This window comes from Syngnathus leptorhynchus, chromosome 14, assembly GCF_054491065.1.
Source record: "Syngnathus leptorhynchus isolate UIUO chromosome 14, UIUO_Slep, whole genome shotgun sequence".
NCBI classification, from domain to species: domain Eukaryota; kingdom Metazoa; phylum Chordata; class Actinopteri; order Syngnathiformes; family Syngnathidae; genus Syngnathus; species Syngnathus leptorhynchus.
The window spans coordinates 6,576,317-6,604,063 of record NC_141208.1 but is presented as its reverse complement, the minus strand read 5'-3'; the positions used below and the strand labels follow the sequence as shown (position 1 = coordinate 6,604,063).

Below are 27,747 nucleotides of genomic sequence, written 5' to 3'. Positions count from 1 at the left end.
TATATTTTCAAGATTGAAAAGTTGTATCATTCATATTATAGAGAAAATTGAATATTTACTAATCTCGCAAGTTGTATATACTTAGAAAAAATTGAACTTGTGTCAAATCTATCATATGACATTGCCTTTATCACATTACATCAAAATTATTTCTGTAAATGTCATGAAAACACAAAATGTGAAACCTTTCACATGTGAAATTAAGCACGATATGTAGATTTGATCACGATAAAACTTCACATAACATCGCCTTTTTCTTGTGAAATTTATCTTTGTCATGTAGTGTGATCATCTATAATTTAGCACATTTAGAAAATTTAATTTCTGATTCAATCACCAAAATTATAGTATTGAAATGTGCATCTACCACCGTAAAATGTAAAAGAAAATTTACGTTAAGTTTATTACATAACGTGGAGGAATCATACAGTTGAATGCACTTAGTCTGCAAAAATATATAAATGCCCTCATGTCGGGGAGGAGGCGGGGGGGGGCAATGGCGGGGGTTACAAAAGAGGGGGTACCATAGGGGCGGGGTGTGCCACCGCCTTGATAACGCTCGCCATATCGGCAGACATTCAGCCTTCCGAGCGATCCATGGTGCCTCCTCTTCATTTTCCTCTTCCTCCTTCCGTGGCCGACGTCGGACGACGGAGTGGTTGAGGATGCTCGGCTCGTCGGCGGCGGCAGCGGCGTGACAGCGCGCGAGGACTGACGTGCTTTCTCCTCCCTTGGAATCTGTTGATCGTCTTTGGGTCGGACGCCGCTCCACGCTTTTAGGATGAGCGATGTGATTTACAGGTAAGGTGGCCGCACGGATGGATGGATGGACGTGAGGCAGACAGAACGACGTGTGTGGGTCGGGGGGGTCAGGAGCGCCATCCCCGCGGCCCCCTGCCTTGTTTTTGCTACGTAACTGCATCGTTTGCAGGCCCTGACGTCACGCATGTGCAGCGCTGCGGTACTTGAACGCACCGTTTCTTAACACCCCCCCCCCAGCCTCCTCTGATTCGCCCCCGCAAGGAGGGCTGCTCAAGGCGGCTTTAACTCAAGCCCACTTGTTGGTCAACCGCGTGTGCAGCGTGCGTCACTTTATTAGGTACACCCATTGTTTGACAGTAGTGCTCTCTCTTTTATTTTAAAAACATTTGTTCCGAAATGTAATAGTGTGGTTGCGCTGCATAATAATAATTATTATTATAATAATTATAAAAATAAATAATAATAATAATTAATTACTGTCTTGTGTATAGTTGATTGGTCGCTATCCAGTTGAAGTACATTTTACTAGAGCACCTTAGTATGGAGAACTCAATCCAAGTGGGTCTGTGATGGGCGTCCCACTATGCATGACGTGCTCTTGGTGGCACTATCGCCTCGAATGGGGATTTGCAGCGGCAAGCTGGGCCTGAGCTGCTTACTACACGCCATATGCTTGAACCCCACCTCCCTGCACTCTGACCTTTGTGCAACCATTTGGTTAGCTTAACAATGTAGGCCAGGGCCAAAGCTTTGAAAGCCAGCCAACCTGTTGCGGTTGTTAGTTTTACCGAGACGGTGCGCAGGCATGCATGCTATGAGCCAGAGCTCCAGGAGTAGCAAAAGGAGATGGCAGGAGGGCCAAGAGGTGAGAAAGTCTCTTTTTGGGGGGGGGGGGGGGGGTTTGTTTCTTTTATTTCCTGTGACGACGATCCACTGTTGTGACTTGCAGGTGAAATTCGAGGAGAGTGACATGATTCCAAAGTCAGGCAAATCTTCGGCGGACTCGCGGAAAAGTGTGGGCATCCATGAGTTTGCAGCGTTAGCTAGATCCTCCTTGAATGGTAAATGGCCTCAACGTTTTTCATCTTGGAACCATATGAAATAATATGTGTTGTGATTCATTTGATTTTGAATATAAAATATATACAATGGTGCTCTTTAAATTTGAGAGTTTGACAGTCAACGTGAAGTGGGACTGTCACCACACAGGCATCTCTCAGGCGGTGAGGGACCATGTGACCAAGCCCACCTCGCTGGCCCAGGGCCGGGTGGCCCACCTCATCGAATGGAAAGGTTGGCCCAAACCGGCGAACCCCCCTCAGGCCGCACACTTCAACTCCTACTGCCATCTGAGCGAAGGCGAGAAGGAGGCTCGCTTCGCCGCAGGTACGACGCACACACTCACAAACTGCAAACACACTTTTATTCAGGTGGATTTATATTTTGCATAATTATCATGTGAATGTCGAGATGAGCTCTTCTATTATTTATGCGTTACCCTATTATGCGTAGGAAAAATCAGTTTTTCCTTTTCCCCATTTCTATTCAAATGTCCTTAAATGAATTGTTCATATTTGCAATTTTGTTAGGTATCGCAATTTAATGCACCATGTCATTTATTTAAAAACAAAGGATTGTGAATACAAGCCTTTATATATGCCGTAAAAAATAGAAGAGCCTAAATCGAAATATTGTTAATATTTGTAATTAAAAAGCATTTCATGCACTATTTTATTCATTCATCATTCACAGCATTCTCCTTAATTGTGTTTAAATTAGAATACACCATTTGGAATTTTATTTGTAATGAACAAACCAATAGTTTAACATCTTTTCATTTGTAATTATGGATATTCCATAAAAGTATGTCACCAAATATTGGACACAAAAAATATATTGTTATTGCTGATGCAATTTGAGCTCCATAAATTATCTTAAGATGCTGCAAGAAGCTTTCTCCTCTTTTTGATTGCTCTGCATCTTTTGACTTGGTCGGGTTTAGCGGCATAATCATGTGGCACCTCTGACCTTTTGCCAGGCACCTAATCCCCTAATCGTCTCCTGGGAGCAGATCGGCAGGTCTCGGTGGCGAGCAGATGGCGGCGGCTGGCTCTGCCAGAACCACTTGTCGTTCTTCTTGTTCGACTATGACTCGTCGCCATCCTCGGCCGCCGTGACGTTAGCTGCTTAGTGCAAAGTGGCGCCGCTTATCTGCAATCAAAACACTTGACAGTTTTTACCCCAACGGTGACCGAGCCAAGGCACTGCTTTTATCTGAGTCAAAAGGCATCCCTTTTGATATCGGGGTCCGCCTAATACGGTTCTCACTTAATTAAATTGAATACAAAAATTTTAGTATGTTTTAAAATACAATATTCGGAAAGTTTTACATTTGAAAATGGGTCAGTAGGACCGTTAGACTGCGCTCAGAACAAAAATAGGGCACAAAGACTCGACTGTTGTTCTTTCAATCGATTCGGACTTAACATGAAAATGTGTCCAAGTGAATTTTTAACAAAATTGTGTCAACTGGTCAATTTGACCTGCTTCAAATGGGTCAATTTTGAAGTGGGTCACTTTGACCCGCAATGGGTCTAAACCCCACACAACTCAATCGCTCCCCCCTCCAAGGCGTGGCCGAGCAGTTTGCCATCGCCGAGGCCAAGCTGCGAGCGTGGGCGTCGGTAGACGAGGATGACGCGGACGAGGAGGACTCCAACGACGAAGACGCCAAAGCGGGCCCTCACGCCGATTTTCCTCCTCGGAGCACAGCAGGTACCCCACCTACCCCACCCCAAAGCACTTCCACATCATCTGCCATCCTCCATCACTGACCAAAGACTCCCTTCCCCATCTCTTCCATCCACGTAGGTTTTCTGACTATCTCCTCCTCCCTTAGACTCCGCAACGTGCGATCCAACCTGCCCAGCTCGGATCCGGCGTGAACGCATTTTCCAGGAGGAAGGCAACGGCGGCGAGGTGTGCGTCCACCACAAACCCGAGTGGAGGCCCGGCCGTTTTGATTCCTGCTACTCGACCTCTCACTCGGAATCTCCAGGAGAAGAGGACGAGGAGGAAGAGGATGAGGTGTTCCAGGAAGCTCGGGCGTGGAGCTCCGACCGCTTCCCGTTGGACCGGTCCTCCTCCGGGGTGGCGTCCCTGGACGAGGATGACCAAGAGAACCAGGAGCAAGGAGACAAGATGGAGGATAAAGAGTATTTGATGTGATGTGTCGTCCATGTCGTTCATGGTGGATATGACGTCATCTGTTCTGCTTTGCCTTGTGTCCTCCTTCTTCTTCACCCCACCCCCCTCCTCCTCCTCTCCAAGTCTATTTTCAGTCCAAAAGCTCCACTGGAGAAATGCGAGCGGAATGTAACGCTGTCCGTTTTGTACAAAGTTTTGGTGTCAAGTGTTGCTATGGCGTCATTTTTCTATGGAATATTTTGTAGTGTTGTATTTTATCGGGGTTCATGCTGTGTCACGTGGATGTTGATACTGAATGTCCTTGCACACGTCAAAATACAAGGTGACTTTTTCTGGGGGAGCTCACGAGTCGTTTTTTGCTAGCAGCTTCAAACCATCGTGTCGGGCTGTCATTTTTTTTTCTTTCTAACTTTCCAGGGATGCTATTGCATGATTAGATTTGGTACTGCAATAGTATTCAAACTCTGTTGAGGGCCTCCAAAGGAAAACAATTCCCCAGCCCGATGATGAAATAACAACACAAAAAAAAAGCCAAGACAACTCAGTTTTTATTCCCAAGGTGCTTTTTCTTGCAATCAAATCCAGTGGCTCATATACAAAAACATATTTGGTGTTCTCTGAAAAATAACAATGGCTGTTCTGGCTCTATTTACATTTGCATGTATGTGGCATGTACCAAACCATGTAAAGGGAGATCTTATTGCTGAACTAGATACGCTGCAAATGTCCAGAGCCACACATATTTGTGTCCATATTGGACAGACACAAGACTCGTACTAATTTGATGGACAACTCGAGTTGTGCTTCTTTGTTACCGAATATCAAGACTGCATTCAAGGCCAGGCTGGAGTATGGACGTTTGGGAGAATAAAGTGGGCTCACTTATGATAGATCTTTATTTGAAAAAAAAAAAAAGGATGTCAGCACGACAATTCTCCCCTGGAAAAAAAAAACTCAGAAGTGATTTAACGATATTTACTTCCGCTCATTTTTTTCGGTGAAGTCTACTCGATTGACACATCCCCGAGACTACGTCAGAGAAGGCATGTTACTCTTATTTCCTGGCGTGCCTACCAATGTTTTGGATTCCAGTATTTTTTTGAAACGTTTAAGGCAGTAAAGATGCCCGCCCAATAGATGCGTTGTGGTCGGGTGCAGGAACACGCCGAAAAAAAGAATTCCCGAAGGACGTGGACACTCTCTGCAAGACAAAATTGGGAGCATCGGAGCCTCCAGCTGAATGTGGCCGTTTCAAGCACCTCCTTTTTGGATAGGCGACGGAGGAAATGCCCCCGTGGATTTCAGAGGAAATGTAAGTCAAAAGAACCTTTGCAAAGTTTCATTGAATATATAACGACTTCGGCCAGGAGTGTCAAACTGTGTCCCGCGGGCCAAATTAGACCCGCGGTTTAATTATACTTGGCCCGTGAAGACAAATTGTGCATTGACTTTGTGTCGATACAAATATTGCAGTGTGTTCACGTTTCAAAATAAAAGATGTTGCAAGCAATTTTTATTACCATTCATCTACCATTCAATTTGAACAGTTTTTACTCGTCTCTGGTTTCCAAACTAGTTATTTATTAATTTGTTGTGTAGCCTATACTGTATAAAATACGAGACGTTCATACATTTATTTGGGTTGACAGTCACAATGGCCCTCGGAAGAAAACTATGACCACGACAAAAATGAGTTTGATGACCTGACCTAGGCAAATCGTTTCATGAGCCTAAGGATGTCCACATGCATTTTGAAACTGATTGATTCCCGTTATTTTGACATTTCAAGCGATGTCTGTACAGTGATTACTTTTGTGTCCTTTTATATTCTTGGTGGCGATTCATTAGCAGTTTATTTCTATGTCGCCCTTATAAAAGTCACCAGACGCTGTCCATCTTCACGCCAATTCCGAGCCATGCACTTGTTGTCAGTCTGGTGGAAAGCTGCCTTAAATAATTGTCACACAATCAAAGATAGTAGGGCAAATATCAAAGTCGTGTGCTTTTGAGGTTACATACTTTCAAGGAAGAAAAAATAGGAATCTTATGAGACTAATGGTCCACACTATGTACATTTATGATCGAAAAGTTGTCATCTTCAAGATTTAAGTCACAATATCAAGTGTATAAGGTTGCAAATTGAATTGCACATTTTTAGATGAAATTGGTAATATTACGAAAACAGTTGGACATTTTCCAGGCAAAAGGTCAAAATATTATGAGGATCAATTGTAATATTGTGAGAATGCATATATTGAAAAAGACCAATATATATTTTAGAAATGTTAAAATATGATTTTTAATGTTAAAATCATATATTATAACAACAATATTATGACTTAAATCTTCAAAGCAAGACATGGTTCTTGAAAAATGTTTTCTCCTTTTTTTTTTCTAGAAAACATTGTTTTTTCCACCCTTACTCTCATAACATCCATTTCTTAAATCTGGAGAGTAGACAACTTTTTATCTCCCAAATTATTTTAATGAAAAAATATATAACTGCATTCTCATAGTATTCCAACATGAAAAAATATATGATGCTAGTCTCTTAATGTATTTTATCTTTCCTTTTCATTGCGGCCCTGATGCGCCTTCAGAGTGGACAAACAACGCTTAAAAAAAAAAAAAAAATCGTAACATTGTCACACAAGACGTCAGACGTGGCAGAACGTCGCCTGGGTGAATTATTTAGCATTAGCTACCATCGTTTGTTCATTGCATTTCCGTTGATGTAATTTGTAAATTTATACGAACTGGCGACTATGGAATAGAAGCTGTCCTATGTGAGCCCGTTATGGGAATTAGGTAGTTAACAGCCGTGACCTTTGCTCGTAATTTGATCGCAAGTGATTCATTTTTGTCTGTACGCAAGGAATAAAGGCACGCCAAGACTTGGTGTGGCGATTTGACATCGGTCATATTCCAACATGTGCCATCAAACATGATGATGATGATGATCCATAACCAAGAAATATGACAACCAAGTCATATTATGACCTACTGGAATCTATTCTATTTAAACATTTATGTCAGCAATTTGAGGCAGGCGTGCAGAATGTTTTTTTTTTTTTTTTAATTAAGGGGCCTTAATCAAGTCAGACCATCTATATAAAATAAGATGTAACTAACATATTTCATACAATTTTTATATTGTTCAGAGTTGCTATTATTAAGCATTTTGCATACAGTGTGAATGTGAATAATTTTACGTTAACAGCATTTGTACCAAAAAAGGATCTATAGCTGCATCCTAATAAATTGGATTATAGATCAATTTAAAACGTGAAACTTACAGATTCACTACCCAGAGTCCAATATTTCATAATTCAATCAAATCATCTTGACTATTATATTTTACAGGTTACGCAAACGAACTAAAGTTCCACTTTTTGAAGTGAGCTACTGCAACAAAGGAACTTTTATATACTTGTGTATTTGTGGGCTAAATATTGTGCCATATAGGTTCCCCATACTGACACAAATGGAAAAAAAAAGCCCAATTAAATGTGTCACCCTACAAAAAATATTATACCCCTATTGATCTGGAAGGCAAGTAAAACATAGTTTTGCGAGTGTTTCGTTTGTCAGCGTTGATTCAAGCTTCGTTCGTTACCAATTTTGAGAGCCGCAAACATTTTTTCTTGTCGTGAAAAAACGTTGGACTTTGTGCCTCTGGATGAATCGCTAGTTCTAGCCAGACTGTGTCTTAAGCAAGGCAGTGTTGAAATGGAGGAGCTACTCTAATGGAAGAAAAGTCAACATTCATTACTCGTCAGAGATTGATCTTGCCTCTGGTTCTGATTGGTCCTCGCTCAGAGGGGCGCTCCAGCTTCCTGGCGTCGCCTGTTCTGGCTCAGGAATTTGGCCCGGCGGTGGTTCAAAGTCACAAACCAGCTCGGATTCCTCCGTGTGGGCGGGGCTGCAGTCAAAGGTAAAGTCCGATTGGTCCTCGGTGAACGAGGGGCTCTCCCGGAGCGTTGCCTGGCCCAGCTCGGTCTGGTCCGACACGTCGACGGGCATATCGTGGTACGCCACATCTGGCCGGACTTCCGCTTGGTCTGGCGGTCTGGGTTCCCGCGGCAACGAGAGTCCCCGGTGCCGCATGCACAGTTTGTGGAGCTCTGTGACCTCGGAGATGCTGCTGGTGTTGCCGCTGTCACGGAAACTGGCCAATGGGGGGCGCACTTTCACCCCTGCCACCGTCACTGAGCCTTCGATGGCCTTACGTAGCTTGACAGGGGGGTTAAGTCACAAAGTCAGCAAAGACCCGATCACCCAGCCAAAGACAAAAACAAACCTCTTTGAGCGAAACGACGCCGACCAGACGGCCCATGCTGGTCACGTAGGCGTGATCCAGACCCAGAAGGGAGAAAATGGTGTGGGTCTGCAGGGAGGGGTTAGACAAGACACAAGAACCATGTTGACGGGGTCACAAGCTGGGTCCAGCACAAGGGTCGGCCGCTCGCACCTTATGAAGCGAGGTGTGCTCCACTAGCTGGAATGGAGCCGGATCAATTTTGGAGTTCTTAAAATCCAGCGGCTGGTCCAGTTGCTGTTCTTCCCACTCGGCGATCTAAAAGCAGACGAGACGAGATTCTACCTCTACTGCGATGCTATCCTTCTTCTGCGGAGCTCACCTCAGTTGGGCTCATACAATCGTCTACTTCAGTCGAATCCTGATGAGACAAAATAAACATGAAATATGCAACACCTTCGAGTAAAACAGAAGAAACACAAACACACAGTCTGCTCATATGCCGCTCGTGCTTTGGTCCAAGCAAGGCAAGGGTTGCTAGGTAACACACGAGACAATCTTACCGCCATAGAGATCCTCACGCGTTTGGGCTTCCTCTTTTCGCACGGGGACGCTCCACACAGACTCTTCCCACCAAAAGGGACGCGTGACAAAATAAAAAGTGGGGTTTCAGATTAGGGTTAAGATTTGAAAATATAGAGCTCCAATGCAATAGTTTCCACTAACCTCTCGCCTCTCTTCGCCTTGCTCAGCATAGGACAGCGTCTGAAAACCTTCCGAGGAAAAAGACACAACCAGACTTTCAGATTTCAGACTTGATGTGAATCAGCGACGGTGACAAAGTACCGTCGGGCGGGTCGGCGTCGCTGACGGCCGCCGTGCTCTTGAGGGCCGACTTTAGAGGACGGCGAAGGTTGGAGACGGCCGAGCCGAAGGAGGACGACTCCTCTGTGGAGATCTGCATGGGAGAGACGTTGACAAAAGGGAGGCGTGCGCACGCACCGCATGCAAGGTCCACACCAAACAATGGAAGACGTGCACAGGTGAGGGCACAGAGAGACCACGAAACGCACAAGACCAGCGTGTGAAAAGCCACCCAGAGGACATTGCTGATCCTAATCACTGTATTTGCCTCACTAATTGATCTCAAAAAGAACATACCGCCGCTGTGTTGCACAAGCTCCATCTGTGCCTTTACCTCCTTGCTACATGCAGCTCACATGCCGTGCCTTAAGTGGAGTTCCCCAACTAGCCCCGCCCCCGGACGCCTCCACACCTCTTGGGCGCTCACCAAGAAGTGAACCCCTCGATGAGCGTTGTTGTTGTTGCGCGGGGATGTGGGGGCACTGTCGCTGGTCAGGCTGGTGAGGCTGGTCAAGTTGTCGTTGGGGTCGCTGTCCCGGAGCAGCTGGCGCAGGTGGGTCAGCCGGAGCTGGCGACTCAGCTGCAGCGAGAGCAGAGACTGCAGCTGAAGCTTCTCGATGGAGCCCAGGAGGATCATGGAATCTGTAGCGGGAAGCGGATGTCACATAGCATAGCATAGGAGATTTTCCTTGAGAAGATGTTATACCGCTTTACCTCGAGATTCAACCAAGGCAAGCGTCTTGAGCTGACCGGTCAGCAACATCTCCTGCAGTTCCCGATAAGACGAGGTGAGCGTGATGAAGCGCACGTCCCGCACCATGATGTCTTCCACGCGGATATTATACTTCCTACAACATGGAAGGGGACAACAATAACCGCATTTGAACAGCAAAAGCGGATGGAGAGTTTGAAAGACCCACTCGTGATGGCCCATGCCCAACTCGGGAAGATAGGGCAACTTCTTGATGCGGATGATGGAGTCGTACAGCGACGGCTGGAGCGCCTGGGCCACGGCGTTGGCTAAAATCACGGCGATCATCACGGGCAGGATGTGCGAGATCTGGCCGGTCAGCTCGAAGACGATGACGGCGGTGGACACGGTGTGGGTGACGGCTCCGGAAAGCGCCGCAGCACCTGGTGCAAAGAAAGTTGAATTGTCAGGAAAGATTTGTTCATTCTTACCCTAACACCCCCCAAAAGATATTTAGAAATGCCTGTATTAATATTTCAAACTCAAAAAAGGAAATGGTTGACAGATGACTGGAGATGCTCACCCACTACAGCGTAACCACCGGGAACTATGGGATAGACGCTACCGTCGGCATGGATACCATCAGGAAACATGGATGCCATGATCTCTCCAACCAGTCTGCCAAATGCCGCACCTAACCATCACGCGTTGACAACATGATGTTTTTAGCGCAATTATATCATCATGAAAAAGAATTTAGGCTAGATTGGACTCACCGATGAGGAAAACCGGCATGAAGGCCCCGCACGGAACGGGCATGGTGGTGGCCACGGCGGACATCCAAAACTGAGAGCGGGCATTCAAGTGGACATACAATGGAAAATGGAGTTTTTAATAGCTTGCAGAGTGAGATTGCTGTCCAATTTTCGACCCGTTTCCAACCTCCTCAAGGTTCAATTTTGGAGCCCCTGCTATTTTCACTGTATTTGTACCTTCATGACGATGAAGAGGACGAGCGTGATGAAGACGTTGACCTGTGGGTGCTTCCAGGCGTGGTGGTGGCTGATGTAGTCAAACTCCTCAGCCACGCCTTGGCGGCACCACGTGCGGTTGTCAAACAACGCCACCAAAGACTCGTGCTGCGTCAGCTGAGCGAGGTCACAAATACATTCTTACACATTTATATCAGCCTCATTACCGAATGGAATTCATTCAATCCCCCCCCCCTCCATAATCAGCACAACAGTCAATAATGACAGCATTGTGAATTTATTTATTTATTTATTTATTTATTTATTAATTAATGAATCTATTTATTTATTTGTTTGTTTGTTTGTTATAAAAGAAAATGATCAATTGTGGCCATGGGAAGCCCTTTGAGATGTTTTTGTGATTTAGGGCTTCATAAATAAATTTGAAGTATTGTTAAAAAAAAAGTAATAATTACATTACAATTTGTCATATATGTGTAAATTAATAGCAATGATTAAGAAATGGAATGAATTGCTATTTTATCAAAACAAACAGTTTTATATACAGGTAACAATTTGTTTAATTTGGTTAAGTAATTTGTTAGTTGACTATAACAGTTGACAGTTGACATTGGTAATCACTCATGTTGAAAAAACCCCAAAACAAACAAACTAAAAAAAAAACACAGAGTCCTCACCTGGCCCGCCATGAACTGCCCGAGGCCCGGAGGGAACGTGAGCGTGGACACCAGCAGTGTGACAAGCGCCGGATACGCCAAACGCCTGACAGGAAGAGACGGACTGCGGGGTCATTAATAAGAGCGTTCGTCATCAAGATGGGGGGCAGAATTAGATTTTTTAAGCGCAGGTGCTGAGGGAGCACCATCCAAAAATAGCTTGTGTGTGATATGTGAGACTAAGCGACCCAATTAAGACGCCGCCAGGCCAATTTTAACCATAAGTTCGGGACCACTGCACGCAATTTTTAGCCTTCGGCAGCATATTTAAACCTCAGTCGATTTAAATGCGGCTTCCCTTCATGCCACTCCAATTTGGACTCCCAACCTCAGAAAATCAGATCAAGTCTGCGCAAGATCTGGACTATAAAGTATTCGGACATGTGACGCAAGTGGGTACATACATAGTGACTGACACACTAGCCTATTTTTTCTTGAAAATCTTTTGAGATGTTCAAAATCATTGTGAAGGTGTGTGTACCCCATTTTAAATATCTTGTTATGTGAATTGATTATCTTGTAAAAAAAAAAAAAGCAATTAGCAATTAGGTTCGCCGTCATCCCTGGGGACATAGTGCGATCGTGCTGCTTTGTGGCGGTGTAACAATTAGAGGGCTGCTGTGAGGGTGACACTCAATTGCTTACTTCCTCAGCAAGAGCTTATTTATGGTCTTCTGCTTCCTCATGCACTCTACGATGAGCCGGTTCAGGTAGACAAACAGGGCGCCGCCAAAACCGCAGGCGATCCTGAAACATAACGTCCGTAACGCCAGTCACTCCAGAAACCCTTGCACTTGAAATCTTGGAAATAAATGTTTTGAAAGACACTTAAATGCAAAGAAATTTGTATCGGATTAATCATTGGAATAATCGATAATCGATTGTGAAAATATTCAATAGTGGCTACTACAGTATATTTAAATAAGAATAATTCTTCTTTTATAATAATTCTTTTATTAGATATTTTTTTTTATCTAACAAAAGTCCACTAGCTTCATGCTAACATACAATGCAAAATACCCTTGACAGACTAAAGGAAATTAGCATCGATGATATGGTAATATTATATTGCATTTCTGGCATCACATTCGACTGTACTGTACTGTAAGTCGAAATTCATGCCAGCATCCTGTAAAAAAACAATCCAAAATTGTGAGTGAAAAATTTGCACGATATACAGAGCGTAAATGATGAACCGTGATACGAGGAGGACCGCTGTATTGAAAAAGACAACCACGTAAAATAGAGTAAACCAGCAGGGGGAAAAGTTCATTTCATGGCCGACTGTTCGAACACAAATGAAGTCAAGTTGACAGGAATGAAATGAGGAATAGACGAAAACGCCCTTGGCGAGCTCAAGCGGCTCGGTTGAAGCCGCCGGCACGGCGCTCACCCGAGAACGGCGAAGGCCGGCAGCTCCTGAAGGTCGAAGGGGAAATCCAGACGGAAGCGAGTCTTAAAGAGAGCCGTGATGGTTTCTGAGGCAAAACAGTCAGTGTTAGCTCGCAGATTTGAACGCAGAGTTATGCCATTTGTTTCAAATACAAAATGTGTATTTCTCATTGTGATATGTTTAGTTTGAACTGCTAACTTAATCAGAAAATACAAACAAAATTGGGAAAAGTGAGGATTGGATTTTTCATTTGTGCTGGTCTACCTTCCTCCTGGTTCCACACCGCCAGCACTCGGAAGATGAAGGCGCTGAAGGTAGCAGCGAAGAAGCCCCTCCAGTAGTTCCTCACGGCAAAAAACGTCGACGTGACCTCGATGCTGAACAACACCCCTTTGGTGCACACACACACACACACACACACACACACACACACACACACACACACACGTGCTTATGTCTTAGTGGTCTGTATTGAGAACATGGACAATATGCTCCGAACATTTTCCATCAATGTCATTTTACCTCCGATAGGCGCAGCAAAGCAGCAACCAACACCCACCGCGCAAGCGGCTGACAGCATTTCCGTGTTCCTCAACTCATTCTGTCCAATCAGCGTCAGACGTAAGAAAAAAAAATTGAAATTCATATACGCAGTAGCAGTCAATGCATAATTTGTCTTCGCGGGTCACATAAAATGATGGAGTGGGCCGTACCTGCCCCCCGAGCCTTGAGTTTGAGACCTCATCAATAAAGCCGAGGTAAAAATCATAATTACAGTGAATATTTGTATGAAAAACAAATACAAGAATGTCCCTAATGTCTCGTCATGCAGAAAAATATATCAAATGTTAGCCACATAGCATGATTGTCAAAGTTATTCAAAAATATGGAATAAATGCTCCGATTGCTCTTCTCGTTTTTTTTCTTATTTGTTGAATGTCTTGGTTCTTTTTTCCTCCACAAAACCTTATGCAATCATGCTATTAAGCTAACAATATTTTCAAGAAATGACCTTTCCAACCACATTTTATTCATTCAATTTTTGCAATGCAAAGATTAATTCTGGTTGCAGTGACGGAGCAAGCTTGATTCTATTTAAAGTAATATTGCAAATATTATGTATACATTTTTATTGCAAATGTAAACTGTGAAATATCTGTAAATAGTTTCACACAAAAATAGGAAAAAAAAAAAAAAGAACAACAGCAATTTTCATAGCTGCAAATTGAAAATACCATTTCTTGAAAATAGGCCTGGCCTGCGTGTCAATTCAAGACGTCAAATGTCGCTACAGCGCCATTGCAGCAAATACGTACGGGGGTTCGCGCCGCAAGCAAAACGCTGCGCTACAAAGCCGCCGTTGCAGAGGATCCGCATGAGACATGTTGAAATCGCGGAAGGCACAGAACGATGGGCGTGGCGGATGGATGACACACTGCAGACACATGGAAAGACATCCAGCTAGCGTGGACGCAAATGGACGTGGCGTATGGAAAAGCCCTTTTGGCATTTCGTCCATATCCTTCATCTCCAGCTTTGGAAAAAAAAAAAAAAGTATCTCATAAGACACTGTGTTCTACTAGAACTTGTCTTAGCACAGAGAGCATAAAAAAATCATAACGCTGGACAGCAAAAATATGGAATAAATGCTCCGATTGCTTTTGATTAACTCATGTGGATGGAAATGACCGCGAGTCATACCTTACTTCCCTCGAAGGGCTCTTCCTTTAGCGGTAATAGGAAGAAAAAAAAAAAAAAAGATCTTTGAGTAACAGTGTGGCCCAAGTTACCTTTTCTCTTTTCGAACAAGCAGCAAATGAACTCCGGGAAGCTGAATGAACATCTCCCCAGTCTGATTATCTTCTAATGGGAGCTCGACCTCCTTGGACTATTTCAGTCAAACTAAAAGCAATGTTTTGCCTCCTCCGCATGGCCGCCTATCATCTTTGAGAGGGTGTCCTGTTGAGTGGTAAACATCTCAACTTACTTCCAAGCAATAGCGCAATACATAAAGTCCAGTCTCACCATGTAGATTCCGCCAAAAAGAGCGGCCATGAATTTGCTGAGAAGCGCGGCGCACAAGCTGGCCACGTGTACAAAAGGTCCCTAGAAGGGAAGGATGGAGAAGAAGAACATCTCAGTAGAACACTAACTGCTTCGAACATCTGGCAATCAGGCTGTTTGGAAATGAAATTTGCTTTGAATATCATTTTGTATGTGTCAGATCCTCTACCTCCTTCCCCAGAGGCATCCCACTGCCTAGAGCGCAGGTGAGCCCGATGACCTTGGCCACAAATGTCTTAAAGGTCAAGTACTCCTTGAGGACCACCCCCCTCAGGATGGTCTTCATCTCTGGAATGCCCGAGCCTGAGCCACCACAACATGCCAGGTGATGGAATGAAGGCAAAAGAGGAGTTGAAAGAAAGCAATTACAGAGGAGCAGAAAAAAAAAAAGGTTGGAGGGGAAGGGAGGGAGGGGCGCTGATTGATATTCATATCATCTTTGATATGCACATCTCATTTTATGGATAAAAGGGAGGTCCGTACACGTCTTCCGAGGCCTTCGAGCGCATTACGGAGGCAATTAGGTTTTTCAAACATGCAAACCAAGTCATTCTTTCAAGGTGCGCCTGCCTCACCCACGGCCTGCGGGGCCAGGATCTGCGTAAATCCTGCCGAGAACGTGATGAGCACCACGGGGTAGCTGACCCAGGCGATGTACTGCAGCAGCAGATTATTGTCCAGGCCGCCGTGCATCCACTTCTGTGCTGCACACACACACAGCCCAGATTGTCAGTGTAAAAACCTGGCGAAGGTTTTCTCGTCTGCTCTGTGACTCTTTTCTACCTTCTTGGCAGAAGGCGATGGCGTAGTCCATGACCCAACTGACCAGCGCCATGAGAAGCCCCAGTAGGATGAGGAAGATCCAATCCTCGCCCAACCGTGAGATCAGAAATTTCTGACAGCTGGAGGCGCATGCTGGAATGTGGACAGAGAGAGAATTGTTTATTTATTTATTTGGATTGAAATCAGCAGAAAGGAATGCATCATCAATGATTTATTCCAATCTGTGCCCCCAGAACAACAATGTATTTTTTTTTTCCCATCTGGGAATGGATTTTCTCTTTATGCGACAATTCCATTCGAATGGAGAGTATAATCATTTGTAGAAGCAAGAAAAAAAAAAAAAAATTCCAGATCCAAATAGCAATCAGTGGCGAGGCTTAGTAAATAACCTCATTATGCGGAATGTTTGTCGAGAAGCTTTTGTACATCCGCCGTTAATGAGAAGGCGTTTGCTTTTGTAAGCCCCACTCGGGGAAACAACAAAACGGGCAAAAGTGCTTGTCATATTCATGTCAACTTGAGGGAATAAAAAGAAAACTGATTTGTGCTGAAAGTGAGCGAATGACAAAAATGCAACATTTACGTGTTGTTGCTTTGATAATTTTGCTTTATTTCACACTTGACTGGTCACTGCCAGGAAGATCCAGTAACAAGTCTCCAAAAGCATTCCTGCTTCAGCTTCTAAAAGACAAAAAAAACCCAACACAATCCGAGGCTGTTTTTAACTCTGGGCCCAAAAAAAAAGAAAAAAAGCTTTTTTGTTGTGTGCGTGGGCTACCCTTGTCCAAAAAGCTTCAGTGCTAGTTACTCATCATCAAAACCACACAAATGTCGGCCGACCTCCACATAAACACACACGCACACACACACGAGGGAATCACTAAAACTCCCACAGTGGAATTTGTTAAACTCTTATCTAACAAGGCAAAATCGAGAAGAGCTGTCCAGCCAGCCACAATGCCTAAAAACAGTTTCCTAGGCTTTTTGGAGCCACGGCAGAGTGTGATTCTATATTGGGCAAAAAATAATGTTCAATTTTTGCAATTCTAATTTCTGCCACCGAAGTAGAGGAGTTGGTAATTGTTCTGCCTGTCACTGCATCACTGGCATATATATATGCATTATTTGTGGTAAATAAATATTTGTATAAATAATTTCTCCATTCAGTGCTTGAAAATGATCCATCCAGTTTGGTCAGTGTATTTTGATCTACAAACAAGCAGGTGGCCAGAACACATATCAGTGTTTTAGCGAGGCTTTTAAACAGCTCCCATAAAAATTGAGCGAGTCGGGATTTAAAGGCACTTTCACCTCTGTGGCGCTCTATCCATCTCAGCATTAATTAGATCACTGCTCACAAGGGCAAACAGACAACACATCGTTAATTGCCGTTGTTGAATTGGCCACTTTACACAAGTTTAGTGACACGAATTAGATAGATGGATGGATGGATGGATGGATGGATGGATGGATGGATGGATGGATGGATGGATGGATGGATGGATGGATAGACTGGCTGAAATGGAGCTTTCCTTCTAAGGCACTACCTCCTCTCCTTTGTTTACTCACAAGACGAGACGCAAGATAATCTGACAGACGTCGAGACTGAACCAGCAAGTAAACAACACCCGGCACCAGCGCAGCTTCCTTACACACGCAAAAACACACACTTGTGTTTGACATTGAGAGAACCAGCTTGGCCCTGAGGTCATTGCTCAGATGGGTCACATGCAATCATGTTCACATCTTTTAAGATGGAACTGCATGAACGTATTGTTTAAAACATTTTTATTCCCTTTTGCAGCAACACCACCAAAGACATTCTTGTCTGATGAGATGCAATCATTTCAATCATGACGTCAATGGCAAATGTTGTCTTTGCTTTCCATAGAATGAGCATGAAGACGCCACAAAAGCACTCACACTGGCATTTGGCGCACGGTTCTTTCTGGTACTCGTGCAGATCCGCCGCACGACTTCGGACGCTGGCGTTCCGCCGCAGCCCTGCGCCGTTGCGCACGCCGCCGTCGCGCAGGCGGGCCGCTTCCGCCTTAGCGTAGGCACCCAGCTCCTGCGTGTACCGCCCATACATCTGTAGGGGTCACAAAGGTCACACATCTATTGATACATGGAGGAAGGGGTTGGCTTGCTCAACATAATAACAATAATTTTATTGCAATGGTTATTTATTCAATCTCAACTCAAACATAATCCATAACATTGGAAAATTATTCTCCATGCACATTTGCAAGTGTGAATATTGAACACGCTGAACACAGGTCACTACAGTCAGACCAAAACACAAACTTCTATCATCTTGTTTACAAAAAAAAACTGGTTTTGCCAAAATGGCTTCCACCAGCCTGCTTATGAGCAGCACCTGTCCACATGGCTGCCATTCAATTGCCTTCCAATGACAAGGGGGCGGAGCCACTGCTCGACCGGTATAAAGCCTGCGTCTGACTCTGCTAATTTGTCCCTGCACTCTTGAGCACCGCCATGGAGCGTTCCAGGAGCCTGGTTGGTGTTTGGCTGGTAATTGTTGGACTTTTGGTCGGTGATGCAGTGGCCCAGCACTGGATGGAGGCCCTCAACACCAATACCAAGCATCCTGCGCCGCTACCTCAAAAACAGACTGGAGTTCCTGCGCCTGAGCCTCATGTTGACAAATGCCAAGTGGAGCAAAATGAGATGATCCAGTGTGGCACCCGTGAGATCACCAAAGAGCAATGCGGAGCCATCAACTGCTGCCATGATGGACGGCGCTGCTATTACGGCAAAGCGGGTAAATTTGAGTAATGTCTGTGCTCTGTCACAAGGTTAGCTACCAAGCTAAATTCTCATAGTGGGCCTAGTCACCTTTGAGCAGGGGTGGAAAATGCTAATTCAGTAACTGTGTCAATTCTGCTGACTCAATACAAGTTTTGTGACGGCAGGTCAAAACTTGAGCAATTGTGCTAATGACCTTTTTTTGACTCTTGTCAGTTACTGTGCAGTGTACAAGAGATGGGCAATTTGTGGTGGTGGTGGCTCGTGACTCTACGACACCGCCGATGGATGTGAATGCTGTCAGCCTGATGGAAATGAACGATCCCGCTTGCACCGCGGTGGACACCACCGCCACATTTGCCGTCTTTCAGTTCCCCATGACCTTGTGCGGCACAACTGTCAAGGTGGGTGCTTTTTTGCTTTAAAATGATCAACTTTGCCTATAAAACTACACCCTTGTCTAATAATAACGATAATATTTCTGAAGGAGGAAGACGGTTTGGTGGTATACGAGAACCACATGTCATCATCGTATGAAGTGGGAATCGGACCTCGAGGTTCCATCACCAGGGACAGCCATTTTGAGTCAGTGCTTGAGAATTGAAAACTTGCATTCATTTGAAATATGACAGTTAAGTTCAAACAGAAATCTGAAAATTAGGATTTGGTTGACTTGAATGAAAAACGCTAGCACAGAATTGTGTTTTTTATTTTTTTTGCATAATTCCTCATCTTTCTGCACAGCAGCAGTCAAATGGCCTCTTTAGTGTTTGGAACTTCCTGATTTTTTTTTTTTTTTTGCTCAGGCTTCTATTCCAGTGTAAATATTCAGGCACAGCCGTGGAAGCACTGGTTGTAGAAGTCAACGCCCTCCCTCCGCCTGTGCCAGTGGCTGCCGGTGGACCTCTCAGGGTGGAGCTCAGACTGGGCAACGGGGAGTGTCTCTCAAAGGGTTGTGTCGAAGGTGCGTACGGCAGCACCTCAGTCTTTCCACATGCTCCTTTTTCATGCCTCAAAGTGAAACTCTACTTGCAGAGGAGGCGGCGTACAACTCTTTCTACGCCGCAGCAGATTACCCGATCACTAAAGTTCTCAAGCAACCTGTGTATGTTGAGGTCCGCATCCTGGACCGGTCTGATCCCAGCATTGTTTTGAATCTGGAGCGCTGCTGGACCACCACCACTCCTAATCCCAACAGCGCCCCTCAGTGGGATCTTCTAATGGATGGGTAAACTAATCTCTCTGCCAAATTCAGCTATGTGATATTGAAGGCTGGATCGTTGCAGGTGTCCCTACCACGATGACCGCTACCAGACCATTGTGGTGCCTGTGCTCGACTCTAGAATTCCTTTCCCGACACACTACAAGCGTTTCATTTTCAAGATGTTCTCCTTTGTGGAGCCAAACAACTACGCTCCTCAGAAGGACAGGGTATGCTGTCAAAACATGAGTGGATTCAGTGGAAGGCAAAGTGATGCTTGACTTGGCCACTAAATCCAAGGATGTGATTTTTTTTTTTTTTTTTTTTTTTTTTTTTTTTTCCAGGTTTTCATCCACTGCATCACAGCCGTGTGCTACCCCAGCAACATTCACTCCTGTGACCAAACTTGCTATGGCAGACATCGTGAGTAACCTGCTCCAGTCATACCTGTGCTGCTGTCTTGATGCTTGGAATTTTTTTTTTTTTTTCCAGAATCTGCAGGAAAACCTCAGACTACTGCCCGTAAGATTCTAAACCAGGATGTGGTCTCTAGCAGACAGGTGAATCTGACCCCAATGAGGGGCTACTCTACTGGTCCTCTGAGAAAATGGAAGAGATGACCACTTACCCAAAGCCAGTCATGACTTTTAATAAAGGCTTGTGTAAAAGCAGCTTTGTTGCAGCCGTGCATTCTTTGTTCATGTGAAGGTCACTGCCTCGGCTCCATGTGCGAAGGCACTAATGGAACTTGGCTCCGCCCACAAATGTGTTTCATTTCTGCTAGGAGTCAATGGAAAGCTAAAGATTGACACATTGCGCTTGTCATCTGGGTACTGCATAGACTAGAATGAGATTTATTTTGCCTGAGGACATAACGTTGCTCGCATTAAGAGTGACCTTTTGAATCCCATGCAAACTTGAGGCAGGCCAAAGTAGCAATGCAGGCTTTACATGGCTATGGGAGCTTTTCTCCAAGGTATCAATATTTCCAGTTTGACATCTAGCAGTCATTAAATTGGCTGTTTGCATCAATGGTGGCAATTGATTCAAAACTGTGCATCCTCAGTCTCGCTGTGAGGCTTTCCACTTTTCTCCTTGCTGCAACTAGTGCATCATTCTCACTCACTGCTCTGCGCTGTTTTTATTTTTTTATTACCAACTCCCCCCCCCCACCCCCACACACACACACACACACATTCATTGAAATGGGCATCACGACTCTTCCAAGCTTGCTTGTTCTGCTCTTATGAACACGGGGTGGAGGTTTGTGAAAAGAAAAGCTGCTCCATAGGCAGCTTCTCTCCTGACAGTTGGGCAAAGAGCACAATGTTGCTTTCCCTTTTCATCCACCCACAATCCAACCTGCCTGTGAATGTTGAAGCAATGGCAGTTGGGATGAATTGGGACAGTCTGCAAAGGCTTGCTAATTAAACGATTGGTATATAAGCTAGTATCAAGTTGTCCTTGAGCCAAGATGATTAAGATTTAATTGTAGTCGGTCAGCCTGGTTCATGAAGGATGTGTATTTTATGATCTGATTTTATGTCCCACCGTTAGAAGTTCTTGGCATTCTGCTCTTGTCTTGTAAAGTTATTTCATATCGCAATGACCTTCTGTAATTTTTGTGTGTGTGGGGTACCAGATTCAAATTGTCCATGGCTTGCCATACAATCGAGAGCAGTGACTTGATGTGATGATGACTCAGTCATGGTAGACAGCCCGATCGCACACATAGTGTTTAATTGGGACATGTTAGTGGTTCTCTTTTCGCCTCCCTGCTGGTAGAGACGGGGAGAGCAGTACCTGGGCCATCTGGACCTTGCGAAGAGCAGCAGGTGGGTTACCAGAGCTGCTGTCTCAAATTGGTTCAACTCCCACGAGAGCAACTTCAGAAGCAGAATTAGTCAGTTTAACTCCCACACTGAACCCTGGACACCAGTTCAGCTCTCGTGCCTTCCATCTGGTTGCCGTTGGATGCTTTATGAATGCACCGGGGGGGGTCGCTCTGTAACTGGAAAAATCTGTATTTGATAGTTGTGTTTACTTTTTTTCGTGTCCGACCTACATTTTGGCGAGTTGTGTTTTACTATCTTGTAAAACAGTGTGAAGAGCTCCAATCATTGCGAGGCGCTGCAGTCAGCGCATGAGCGGGCATCACACAACAGATGAGATTCAAGTTCTTCATTATTCAGCAAATCCCAAGGCGCTGCCGAGTAATCAATTCGCTGTGAGGAGATGGAGGCGGCGCAAAGGACATATATTTGACATTCTAATGACCACAGACTTGTGTGTCCTTGCAAAACAGCTCAGGAAAATGTGGTTGCTGCATGAAAGAAACATCATGGCAAAGTTAATGGAGATTAAATGTCTCGAGGCAAGACGGAGGAGATACCGTCTGCTTTTCTTTGGCTGATGTGTTTTGTCTTCTTCGATAGAAGCATCGCAGATGTTACATATGATAGCGTGACTGTGATGGAGACAAGCTCAATTAGGCCCTTAAGCACTCCTGGGAGAGATTCAACCGGAGCAGAACACACAAACTGGACTCATCTTGCTTGCCATCATTAGAGCCACGCTTACAAACAAAATTGCATTTTAAACACACCAAAAGATAATCACTCAGAATGATCAAATTTGGAGACTTCAATCGTGAGTGATAGCAAAGCTTCCATTGTAAACAATCTCATAGTCCTTTTCTAGTGGAACTTTGTGCAATCTATTTTAGGAGTCAAATGAATTGAGATTTTTTTTTGTCCCCCTCTCTGCAAACGATGCAGACATTCCTTCTGCAGCGGTGTGCAGGTAAGAGTCCAATTTGGCAGTGACAGCACTTGGAATGGACCCGAGCTACCGGCAGTGTGGGAGAAAGGACAGGAGTGCTGACTGGGGGGGGGGAATGCAAAGAGACAGCACTGTCACCTCAAGTGTCTTTGGATACGGAGGGGAAGGTCACGCAACGAGATAGACACACCATGTAAACGCGTCATGATAGTAGAAGAACATCAACAAGGATGACCTTGACAAGGACACGTGCTACTGCTTCAGCCACGTAAAAAAAAAAAAAAAATGCTAATCAGTTGTGTCAATCCCAAAACACATTTTAAATGAGGCCGGCATTCATTCATTTTCTATACCGATTATCTTCATTGTGTTACATATGAGCTGGAATCTATCTAGCACCACTTTATGGCATAAAAGAAAAAAATTGCTGAAACTTTTTGATACAAACAAAAGCTGACGTCACACTTGTCAGTGTGGATGAATAGATTTCCACGCACAGTTATAATCAGAAAGCCACTTGCAGTCAGATCATAGCAAACATTCAATTTGTCTGGCGTCTATCTTTCCCGTGCGTTGTTCAAGGCAGATTGTGGAATATTAAGTGGGACTTATGCGCGTGTGCCACTGCACCAGCGTAGCATGTTTTACATAAAGATGTTGCGGCAGTGAGGCTTTAAATATTTAACAGCCCGGGCCATACTGGAGAATCGGGAGGAGATCTTCTTTGTGCTCAAGTGTCATGATAGAAATCTATGCGTGCATGTGACAAGGAAAAATATTACAGTCCGACAAATTTGTTTTCATATGATGGAAATCTGATTGGACTAATACTATATTGCTGTAAAAAACAAGATAAATACAAAATTCACGTGGAAGAACAACAAACACCTAAACAAATGGCCAAAGATCTTAAACATCTATTTCGGTATTATTTTAACATTTTCATGTTTAAGATACCAGTGTTTATCTGGGATCGCACTAGTTAGTGATCGAGTAATCTGAGATCGATTGTTAATGCCTCTTTGCACCTACTTGGCGATCGCTGAAGTCAAGTCTATTGAGGAATCAATACTCACGATTTCTATCGTGATTATTACTCCCTATTTTCAGGTATGTTGTGGACTAAGAGTTTCTTTATTGTCAGTATTGTTTGTGGTTATGTAGACGACATTGGCCCGCTCGTGAAAGAGAAGGTTGTGTAAATATTTTTCTTTTATATGTGTCGAGAGTGCGTGGGCCCCGCTCGTGGACTTTGCATACCGCCACGTTGGGACAAACTATTTGCATGAACACACGCTTGCTAAAATGGTTGTTATAGTTGCTCATAGTTGGGCTAAATGAAAATGTTATGCCAGTCCGACTTTGCTTGCGCTGAGCAACCAACAAGAAGACACCAAAAAGGCTGACGTCACTGAAGGCCACCAATCTGGTCGCTAGAAGATGAATTTGAAATGTGATCGCTATAATAAAAATTGCTCTGGACAAATTAGATTGCCATGATGAGCCTGAAATCTGATTGAGAAAAAAAAAACAAAAACACTTCACATTCCCCTCCGTATACTGAAAACAGCCATAGGAAACACTAAAAGAATAAAGTGATAGACTGCTGGCAAGAAAAAAAAAATTCAAATATTACAAGTGAGGATATAGATGTGTGTGTTTGTGTGTGTTTGTGCGCTTACTGGATTGTGACTTTGATCCCTGCAGCCGCCAATTCCTGAGCTCCCCGGTGTTAGAAGGACATGAGCGTACCACCTCAAAACATCTGCTCTGACTGAGACACAGCACCCCTGGCATGTATATGAAGGTGAAAACATACGCTTGCTCCCTCCCAACCACTCACATCATCACTCGTCACGCCTTCTTTGGCGCACGTGCACAAACGAAACGGAGAATTAAACCCAGACTGATTGAAATCGTATAAGAATCAGACCAGAGAGGAAAAAAAATCAACTTGAAGGGAACTGTAACGTTCTGACACCAAGACCTCTTCTCTGCCAACTTGGAATCCTTTGAGGCAGACCGGCCTATGCTCCCAGCATACATTGCGACCAACTGCAGGGAAGAAGCCGGCGACCCGTGAAGCCGTCCCCGGTGGCTCTCCTGCTGTCGTTAACAGACAAGGCCTCACCGCCGCTCCCTCAGAAGAACTCCAGAGCACTAAAAGCAAGCTCTGTTTTTGCCCTTCATATCTCCGAATTTGGCACTAAAATGGACCAAGTGCATTTTTTCCTGACGCAAACAAACACAGCTGTCCGACAGATGCCGCTTCTATTTTGAAGATTTCTGCAAACACCGTCGGAGTGCTGTGGCGCACTGCCGCTAGCTCGGTTTGAGCTTTCCTCCAGGAGAACGCATCAAGATGGATCTTTCCAGCAACAGTCAGACGTTCCCCATTCCGAGTTGTACGAGCTTGACGGCTGTAAGACTCCGAGGATGCTTTGTCAACACCGCAATCCAATTTTAGAGTGCGATGCGAGGAGCGCGAGACCGCCAGTGTGGGCTGACGCTTTATCTGATTTCAATGTGTTATCTGTCTGTGCATTTCGCTTCGATTCTCCAGAAGGGAAAACACACATGCACGGTTTCGCCCCGAGGAGGACATTCAATGCCGAGCGAGGTAGCGTCGAAAGTCAAAGGGCTCGGATCCATTGCATTGATTTTTGATTCATTAAGAATTTGGTGGGACGTGTGGAACCGGATTGATCGAGTGTGCTTATCAGCAAGCATGTGTGATTGCTTTGATTACACACTCTGTACTCCTAAAAATAGCCAAATGTGATCTACATGCTGTAGAAGTGATGACTTGAAAAGATTTCTTGATATTTATCCATTTCGAAATTCTTGTGAGCATCACAAACAGAAATGTAGTAGCATTGAAAATTAATAGACCAAAGATCCACTGCGTTTGATCTTCCAGGGGTTACTTTATAAACAAACTGATATATGCTTGGGTCGTTTCAGCCATGTCAACTCATTCCAATTTATGTCCTAAAGTCAAAATGACATAAGACCGTTTTTGTTGGCTGAGTCACTACCAATGAATCATCGCGGTCTCGTGACGAAAGCCAATGAAGTATAATCCATTTGTAAGCACTTGAAAATGGAGAAAAAAAGTCAACAGTAGCTGTGACGGATGGTAGGAATGTGTCGCAGCTACTTTATTTTGTTGCTCATCTGCATATTTGAATAAGTCTTTCTGCCAACTGAAATGATTTATTTCACACATTGTCTCGCTGGACCTTGGCATCAACCCAGGAAATACTCATGAATATTCAATCACTAGAGAGGAAAACGTGGGAAGGTTTACATAGGTTACACACTATATATTTATAGACGCACACACACACACATCTTTTGAATGCGTGTCCAACTGTTCAGCGTTTCTGTGCTTTTTGCACAACTATTCTTTGACAGGCTGCTGAACTGCAAACAAAAATGAGTCTTCACCAGCTTGCAGCAGAAATAAAGGATGGAAGAGCGATGCGTGTTCTAAATTTTGTTTCTTGTTTACCAAAGATATTGAAATATGACTTTTTAACAATTATGCTACATTAATGATAACGTAGGGATATCTTTTATTCAATAATTTACATCCTGACCACTATCACAATTTTTATCCATTTTTTTATTTATATGACATAAGCTTGCTTTGTTTGATTGTCAATGTCTTTGACAATACGCATGCTCGTAGGAGGCCCCATTAGGGAGATTTACTCCAAATTCCGATGTGTTAGTTCCATGTCTGCAGTTTTTTTTTCATTTGTGTTGCTGATACGGAGCAATATCAGCCGTCCTTCAGGGACCCCATACTTTCCAACGGCGAGCAACAGCTAGAAAGGGGCCCTATGCGGGGGGTTTCCAGCAGGTTGTCCTTACAGTGTCTAAAACAGTGCCATTGTTTTTAGTCATCGTTCGTCTTTTGTCGTCTGCAAGTTTATCAACAGTAAAATAGGCAAGCGCCCACAGGAATTGCAAGTAATCAGGGTAAAATATATATATATATTTTAAAAAAAACATAGCGCAATAAACCCTTCTGGTAGCATTTGCCCTTGAGCGAAGACGTGGACAAAGTTGAACCGAAAGCACATTTTTGACAGTTTAGAAAGGTAAAAATGAATCAAACGTAACAAACTCGTACTCACTTTTCCCCTGGGCGACTCCGCTCCTCCCGACGCTTCCAAATCGTCAGCTGCGACGTCGCTCCATTGCACCTCGCGGAAAGAAGACGCAAGTTGAAGCAAGGACGCGCGCTGCTACAGGTTGCTGGTGGCTGCCGCTCTCCTTAATCGATAACGTGACCGGGCTGCAAATGACACGCGTGGTAGCTCTCGCTGGATGCCACCCGCTGGCTCGTTGAAGATGCGCAAGCCATTCGGCGGCTCTGGAAAGTTACTCGCGCCGCGCGTAATTCACGGCTTTTGCGCACACGAGCAAACCGTTTGGATCTATTTCATCATCGGCGAATATGCGTTTTTGTGCTGCACCGGACTCCCGTCGGCGAATAGAGAAAGTCGTCCTTTTAGGTCAGCTCGGGCTGATGTGGGAGGAAGAAGACAGCGGGGGACCGGGAGTCGTGTCCGTGATGCAATGCGGGTAGCGCCGGTGTCGCGTCCTGCAGCTTTCCCCATGCGTGCAGAAATGCTGCTGGCGCCCCGGTCATTCGCGGCGGAGCGGATGGATGTATGCATTTGTCTTAATTTCGGCATTGTCTGCAGAGACAAGGAAAGGGAGGAGGCGAACTATGTGTACATTCTCCCTTACTGATTTCAACTCTCTCTCTCTCTCTCTCTCTCTCTCTCTCTCTCTCTCTCTCTCTCTCTCTCTCTCTCTCTCTCTCTCTCTCTCTCTCTCTCTCTCTCGGTGGGTGCAGTAGGTAGCGATGGGTCTTCTCTTCAGTGGGGCCTTACAGAATTGCGTCACAATTACATCAATTGCAAAAAAACACAATATAACAGCAAACAACGTCCAAATCATTAAGAAGACAAACATAGGTGTCCAAAATGAGGATATGCCGAGTGTTTTCTCCAGGCAGCTGTTTTAGCTCCTCGACCTGACAATCACATTGCAGTTTAACTGTCTTCCAGATGTGGCCCTCAAGACAAACAACCCGATGGATGCCGACCGATATTAGATGGTGTAAGACGGTGCAGGTGAAGCAGCCATCCGTCATTATTCCAGTGGTGGGTGAGCTGGAGCCTATCTGACCTAACATTAGGCAAGAGGCTGCAGGAGGGCCTCCTCTTCTTTGACTGAAAGTAAACAG

General features: G+C 44.5%; 3 protein-coding genes across 6 annotated transcripts; 2 read left to right on the top strand and 1 right to left on the bottom strand.

The window, feature by feature from the left end:
* The first annotated feature begins 567 nt into the window (after window positions 1-567).
* fam131aa (family with sequence similarity 131 member Aa) lies at window positions 568-4,298 on the top strand. Of its 4 annotated transcripts, XM_085930532.1 has the most exons (6): window positions 1,508-1,627; window positions 1,712-1,823; window positions 1,972-2,148; window positions 3,394-3,537; window positions 3,662-3,741; window positions 3,821-4,298. In XM_085930532.1, the coding sequence occupies exons 1-6, from the start codon at window positions 1,568-1,570 to the stop codon at window positions 3,983-3,985; spliced, it is 738 nt and encodes a 245-aa protein (XP_085786658.1). In that variant the 5' UTR covers window positions 1,508-1,567; the 3' UTR covers window positions 3,986-4,298. The 4 variants fall into 4 exon arrangements, with proteins under 4 accessions (XP_085786657.1, XP_085786658.1, XP_085786656.1 ...); XM_085930531.1 differs by lacking the exon at window positions 1,508-1,627 and adding an exon at window positions 568-801 and having other exon boundaries at window positions 3,662-4,298; XM_085930530.1 differs by having other exon boundaries at window positions 3,662-4,298.
* A 263-nt stretch (window positions 4,299-4,561) lies between these two features.
* On the bottom strand, window positions 4,562-27,178 carry LOC147046308 (chloride channel protein 2-like). Its single transcript, XM_085930397.1, has 25 exons — window positions 26,627-27,178; window positions 17,654-17,822; window positions 15,731-15,862; window positions 15,523-15,651; window positions 15,117-15,250; window positions 14,909-14,989; window positions 14,585-14,608; window positions 13,406-13,484; window positions 13,148-13,273; window positions 12,884-12,968; window positions 12,136-12,237; window positions 11,452-11,554; window positions 10,775-10,930; window positions 10,559-10,628; window positions 10,366-10,476; window positions 10,012-10,225; window positions 9,806-9,939; window positions 9,504-9,733; window positions 9,074-9,185; window positions 8,954-9,000; window positions 8,791-8,853; window positions 8,610-8,648; window positions 8,441-8,545; window positions 8,270-8,356; window positions 4,562-8,202 (listed from the first exon to the last, which is right to left on the bottom strand). The coding sequence occupies exons 2-25, from the start codon at window positions 17,820-17,822 to the stop codon at window positions 7,738-7,740; spliced, it is 2,997 nt and encodes a 998-aa protein (XP_085786523.1). The 5' UTR covers window positions 26,627-27,178; the 3' UTR covers window positions 4,562-7,737.
* LOC147046309 (zona pellucida sperm-binding protein 4-like) lies at window positions 18,200-20,371 on the top strand. Its single transcript, XM_085929872.1, has 8 exons — window positions 18,200-18,515; window positions 18,716-18,903; window positions 18,987-19,084; window positions 19,306-19,463; window positions 19,535-19,727; window positions 19,786-19,930; window positions 20,045-20,123; window positions 20,193-20,371. The coding sequence occupies exons 1-8, from the start codon at window positions 18,230-18,232 to the stop codon at window positions 20,318-20,320; spliced, it is 1,275 nt and encodes a 424-aa protein (XP_085785998.1). The 5' UTR covers window positions 18,200-18,229; the 3' UTR covers window positions 20,321-20,371.
* Window positions 27,179-27,747: the final 569 nt, after the last annotated feature.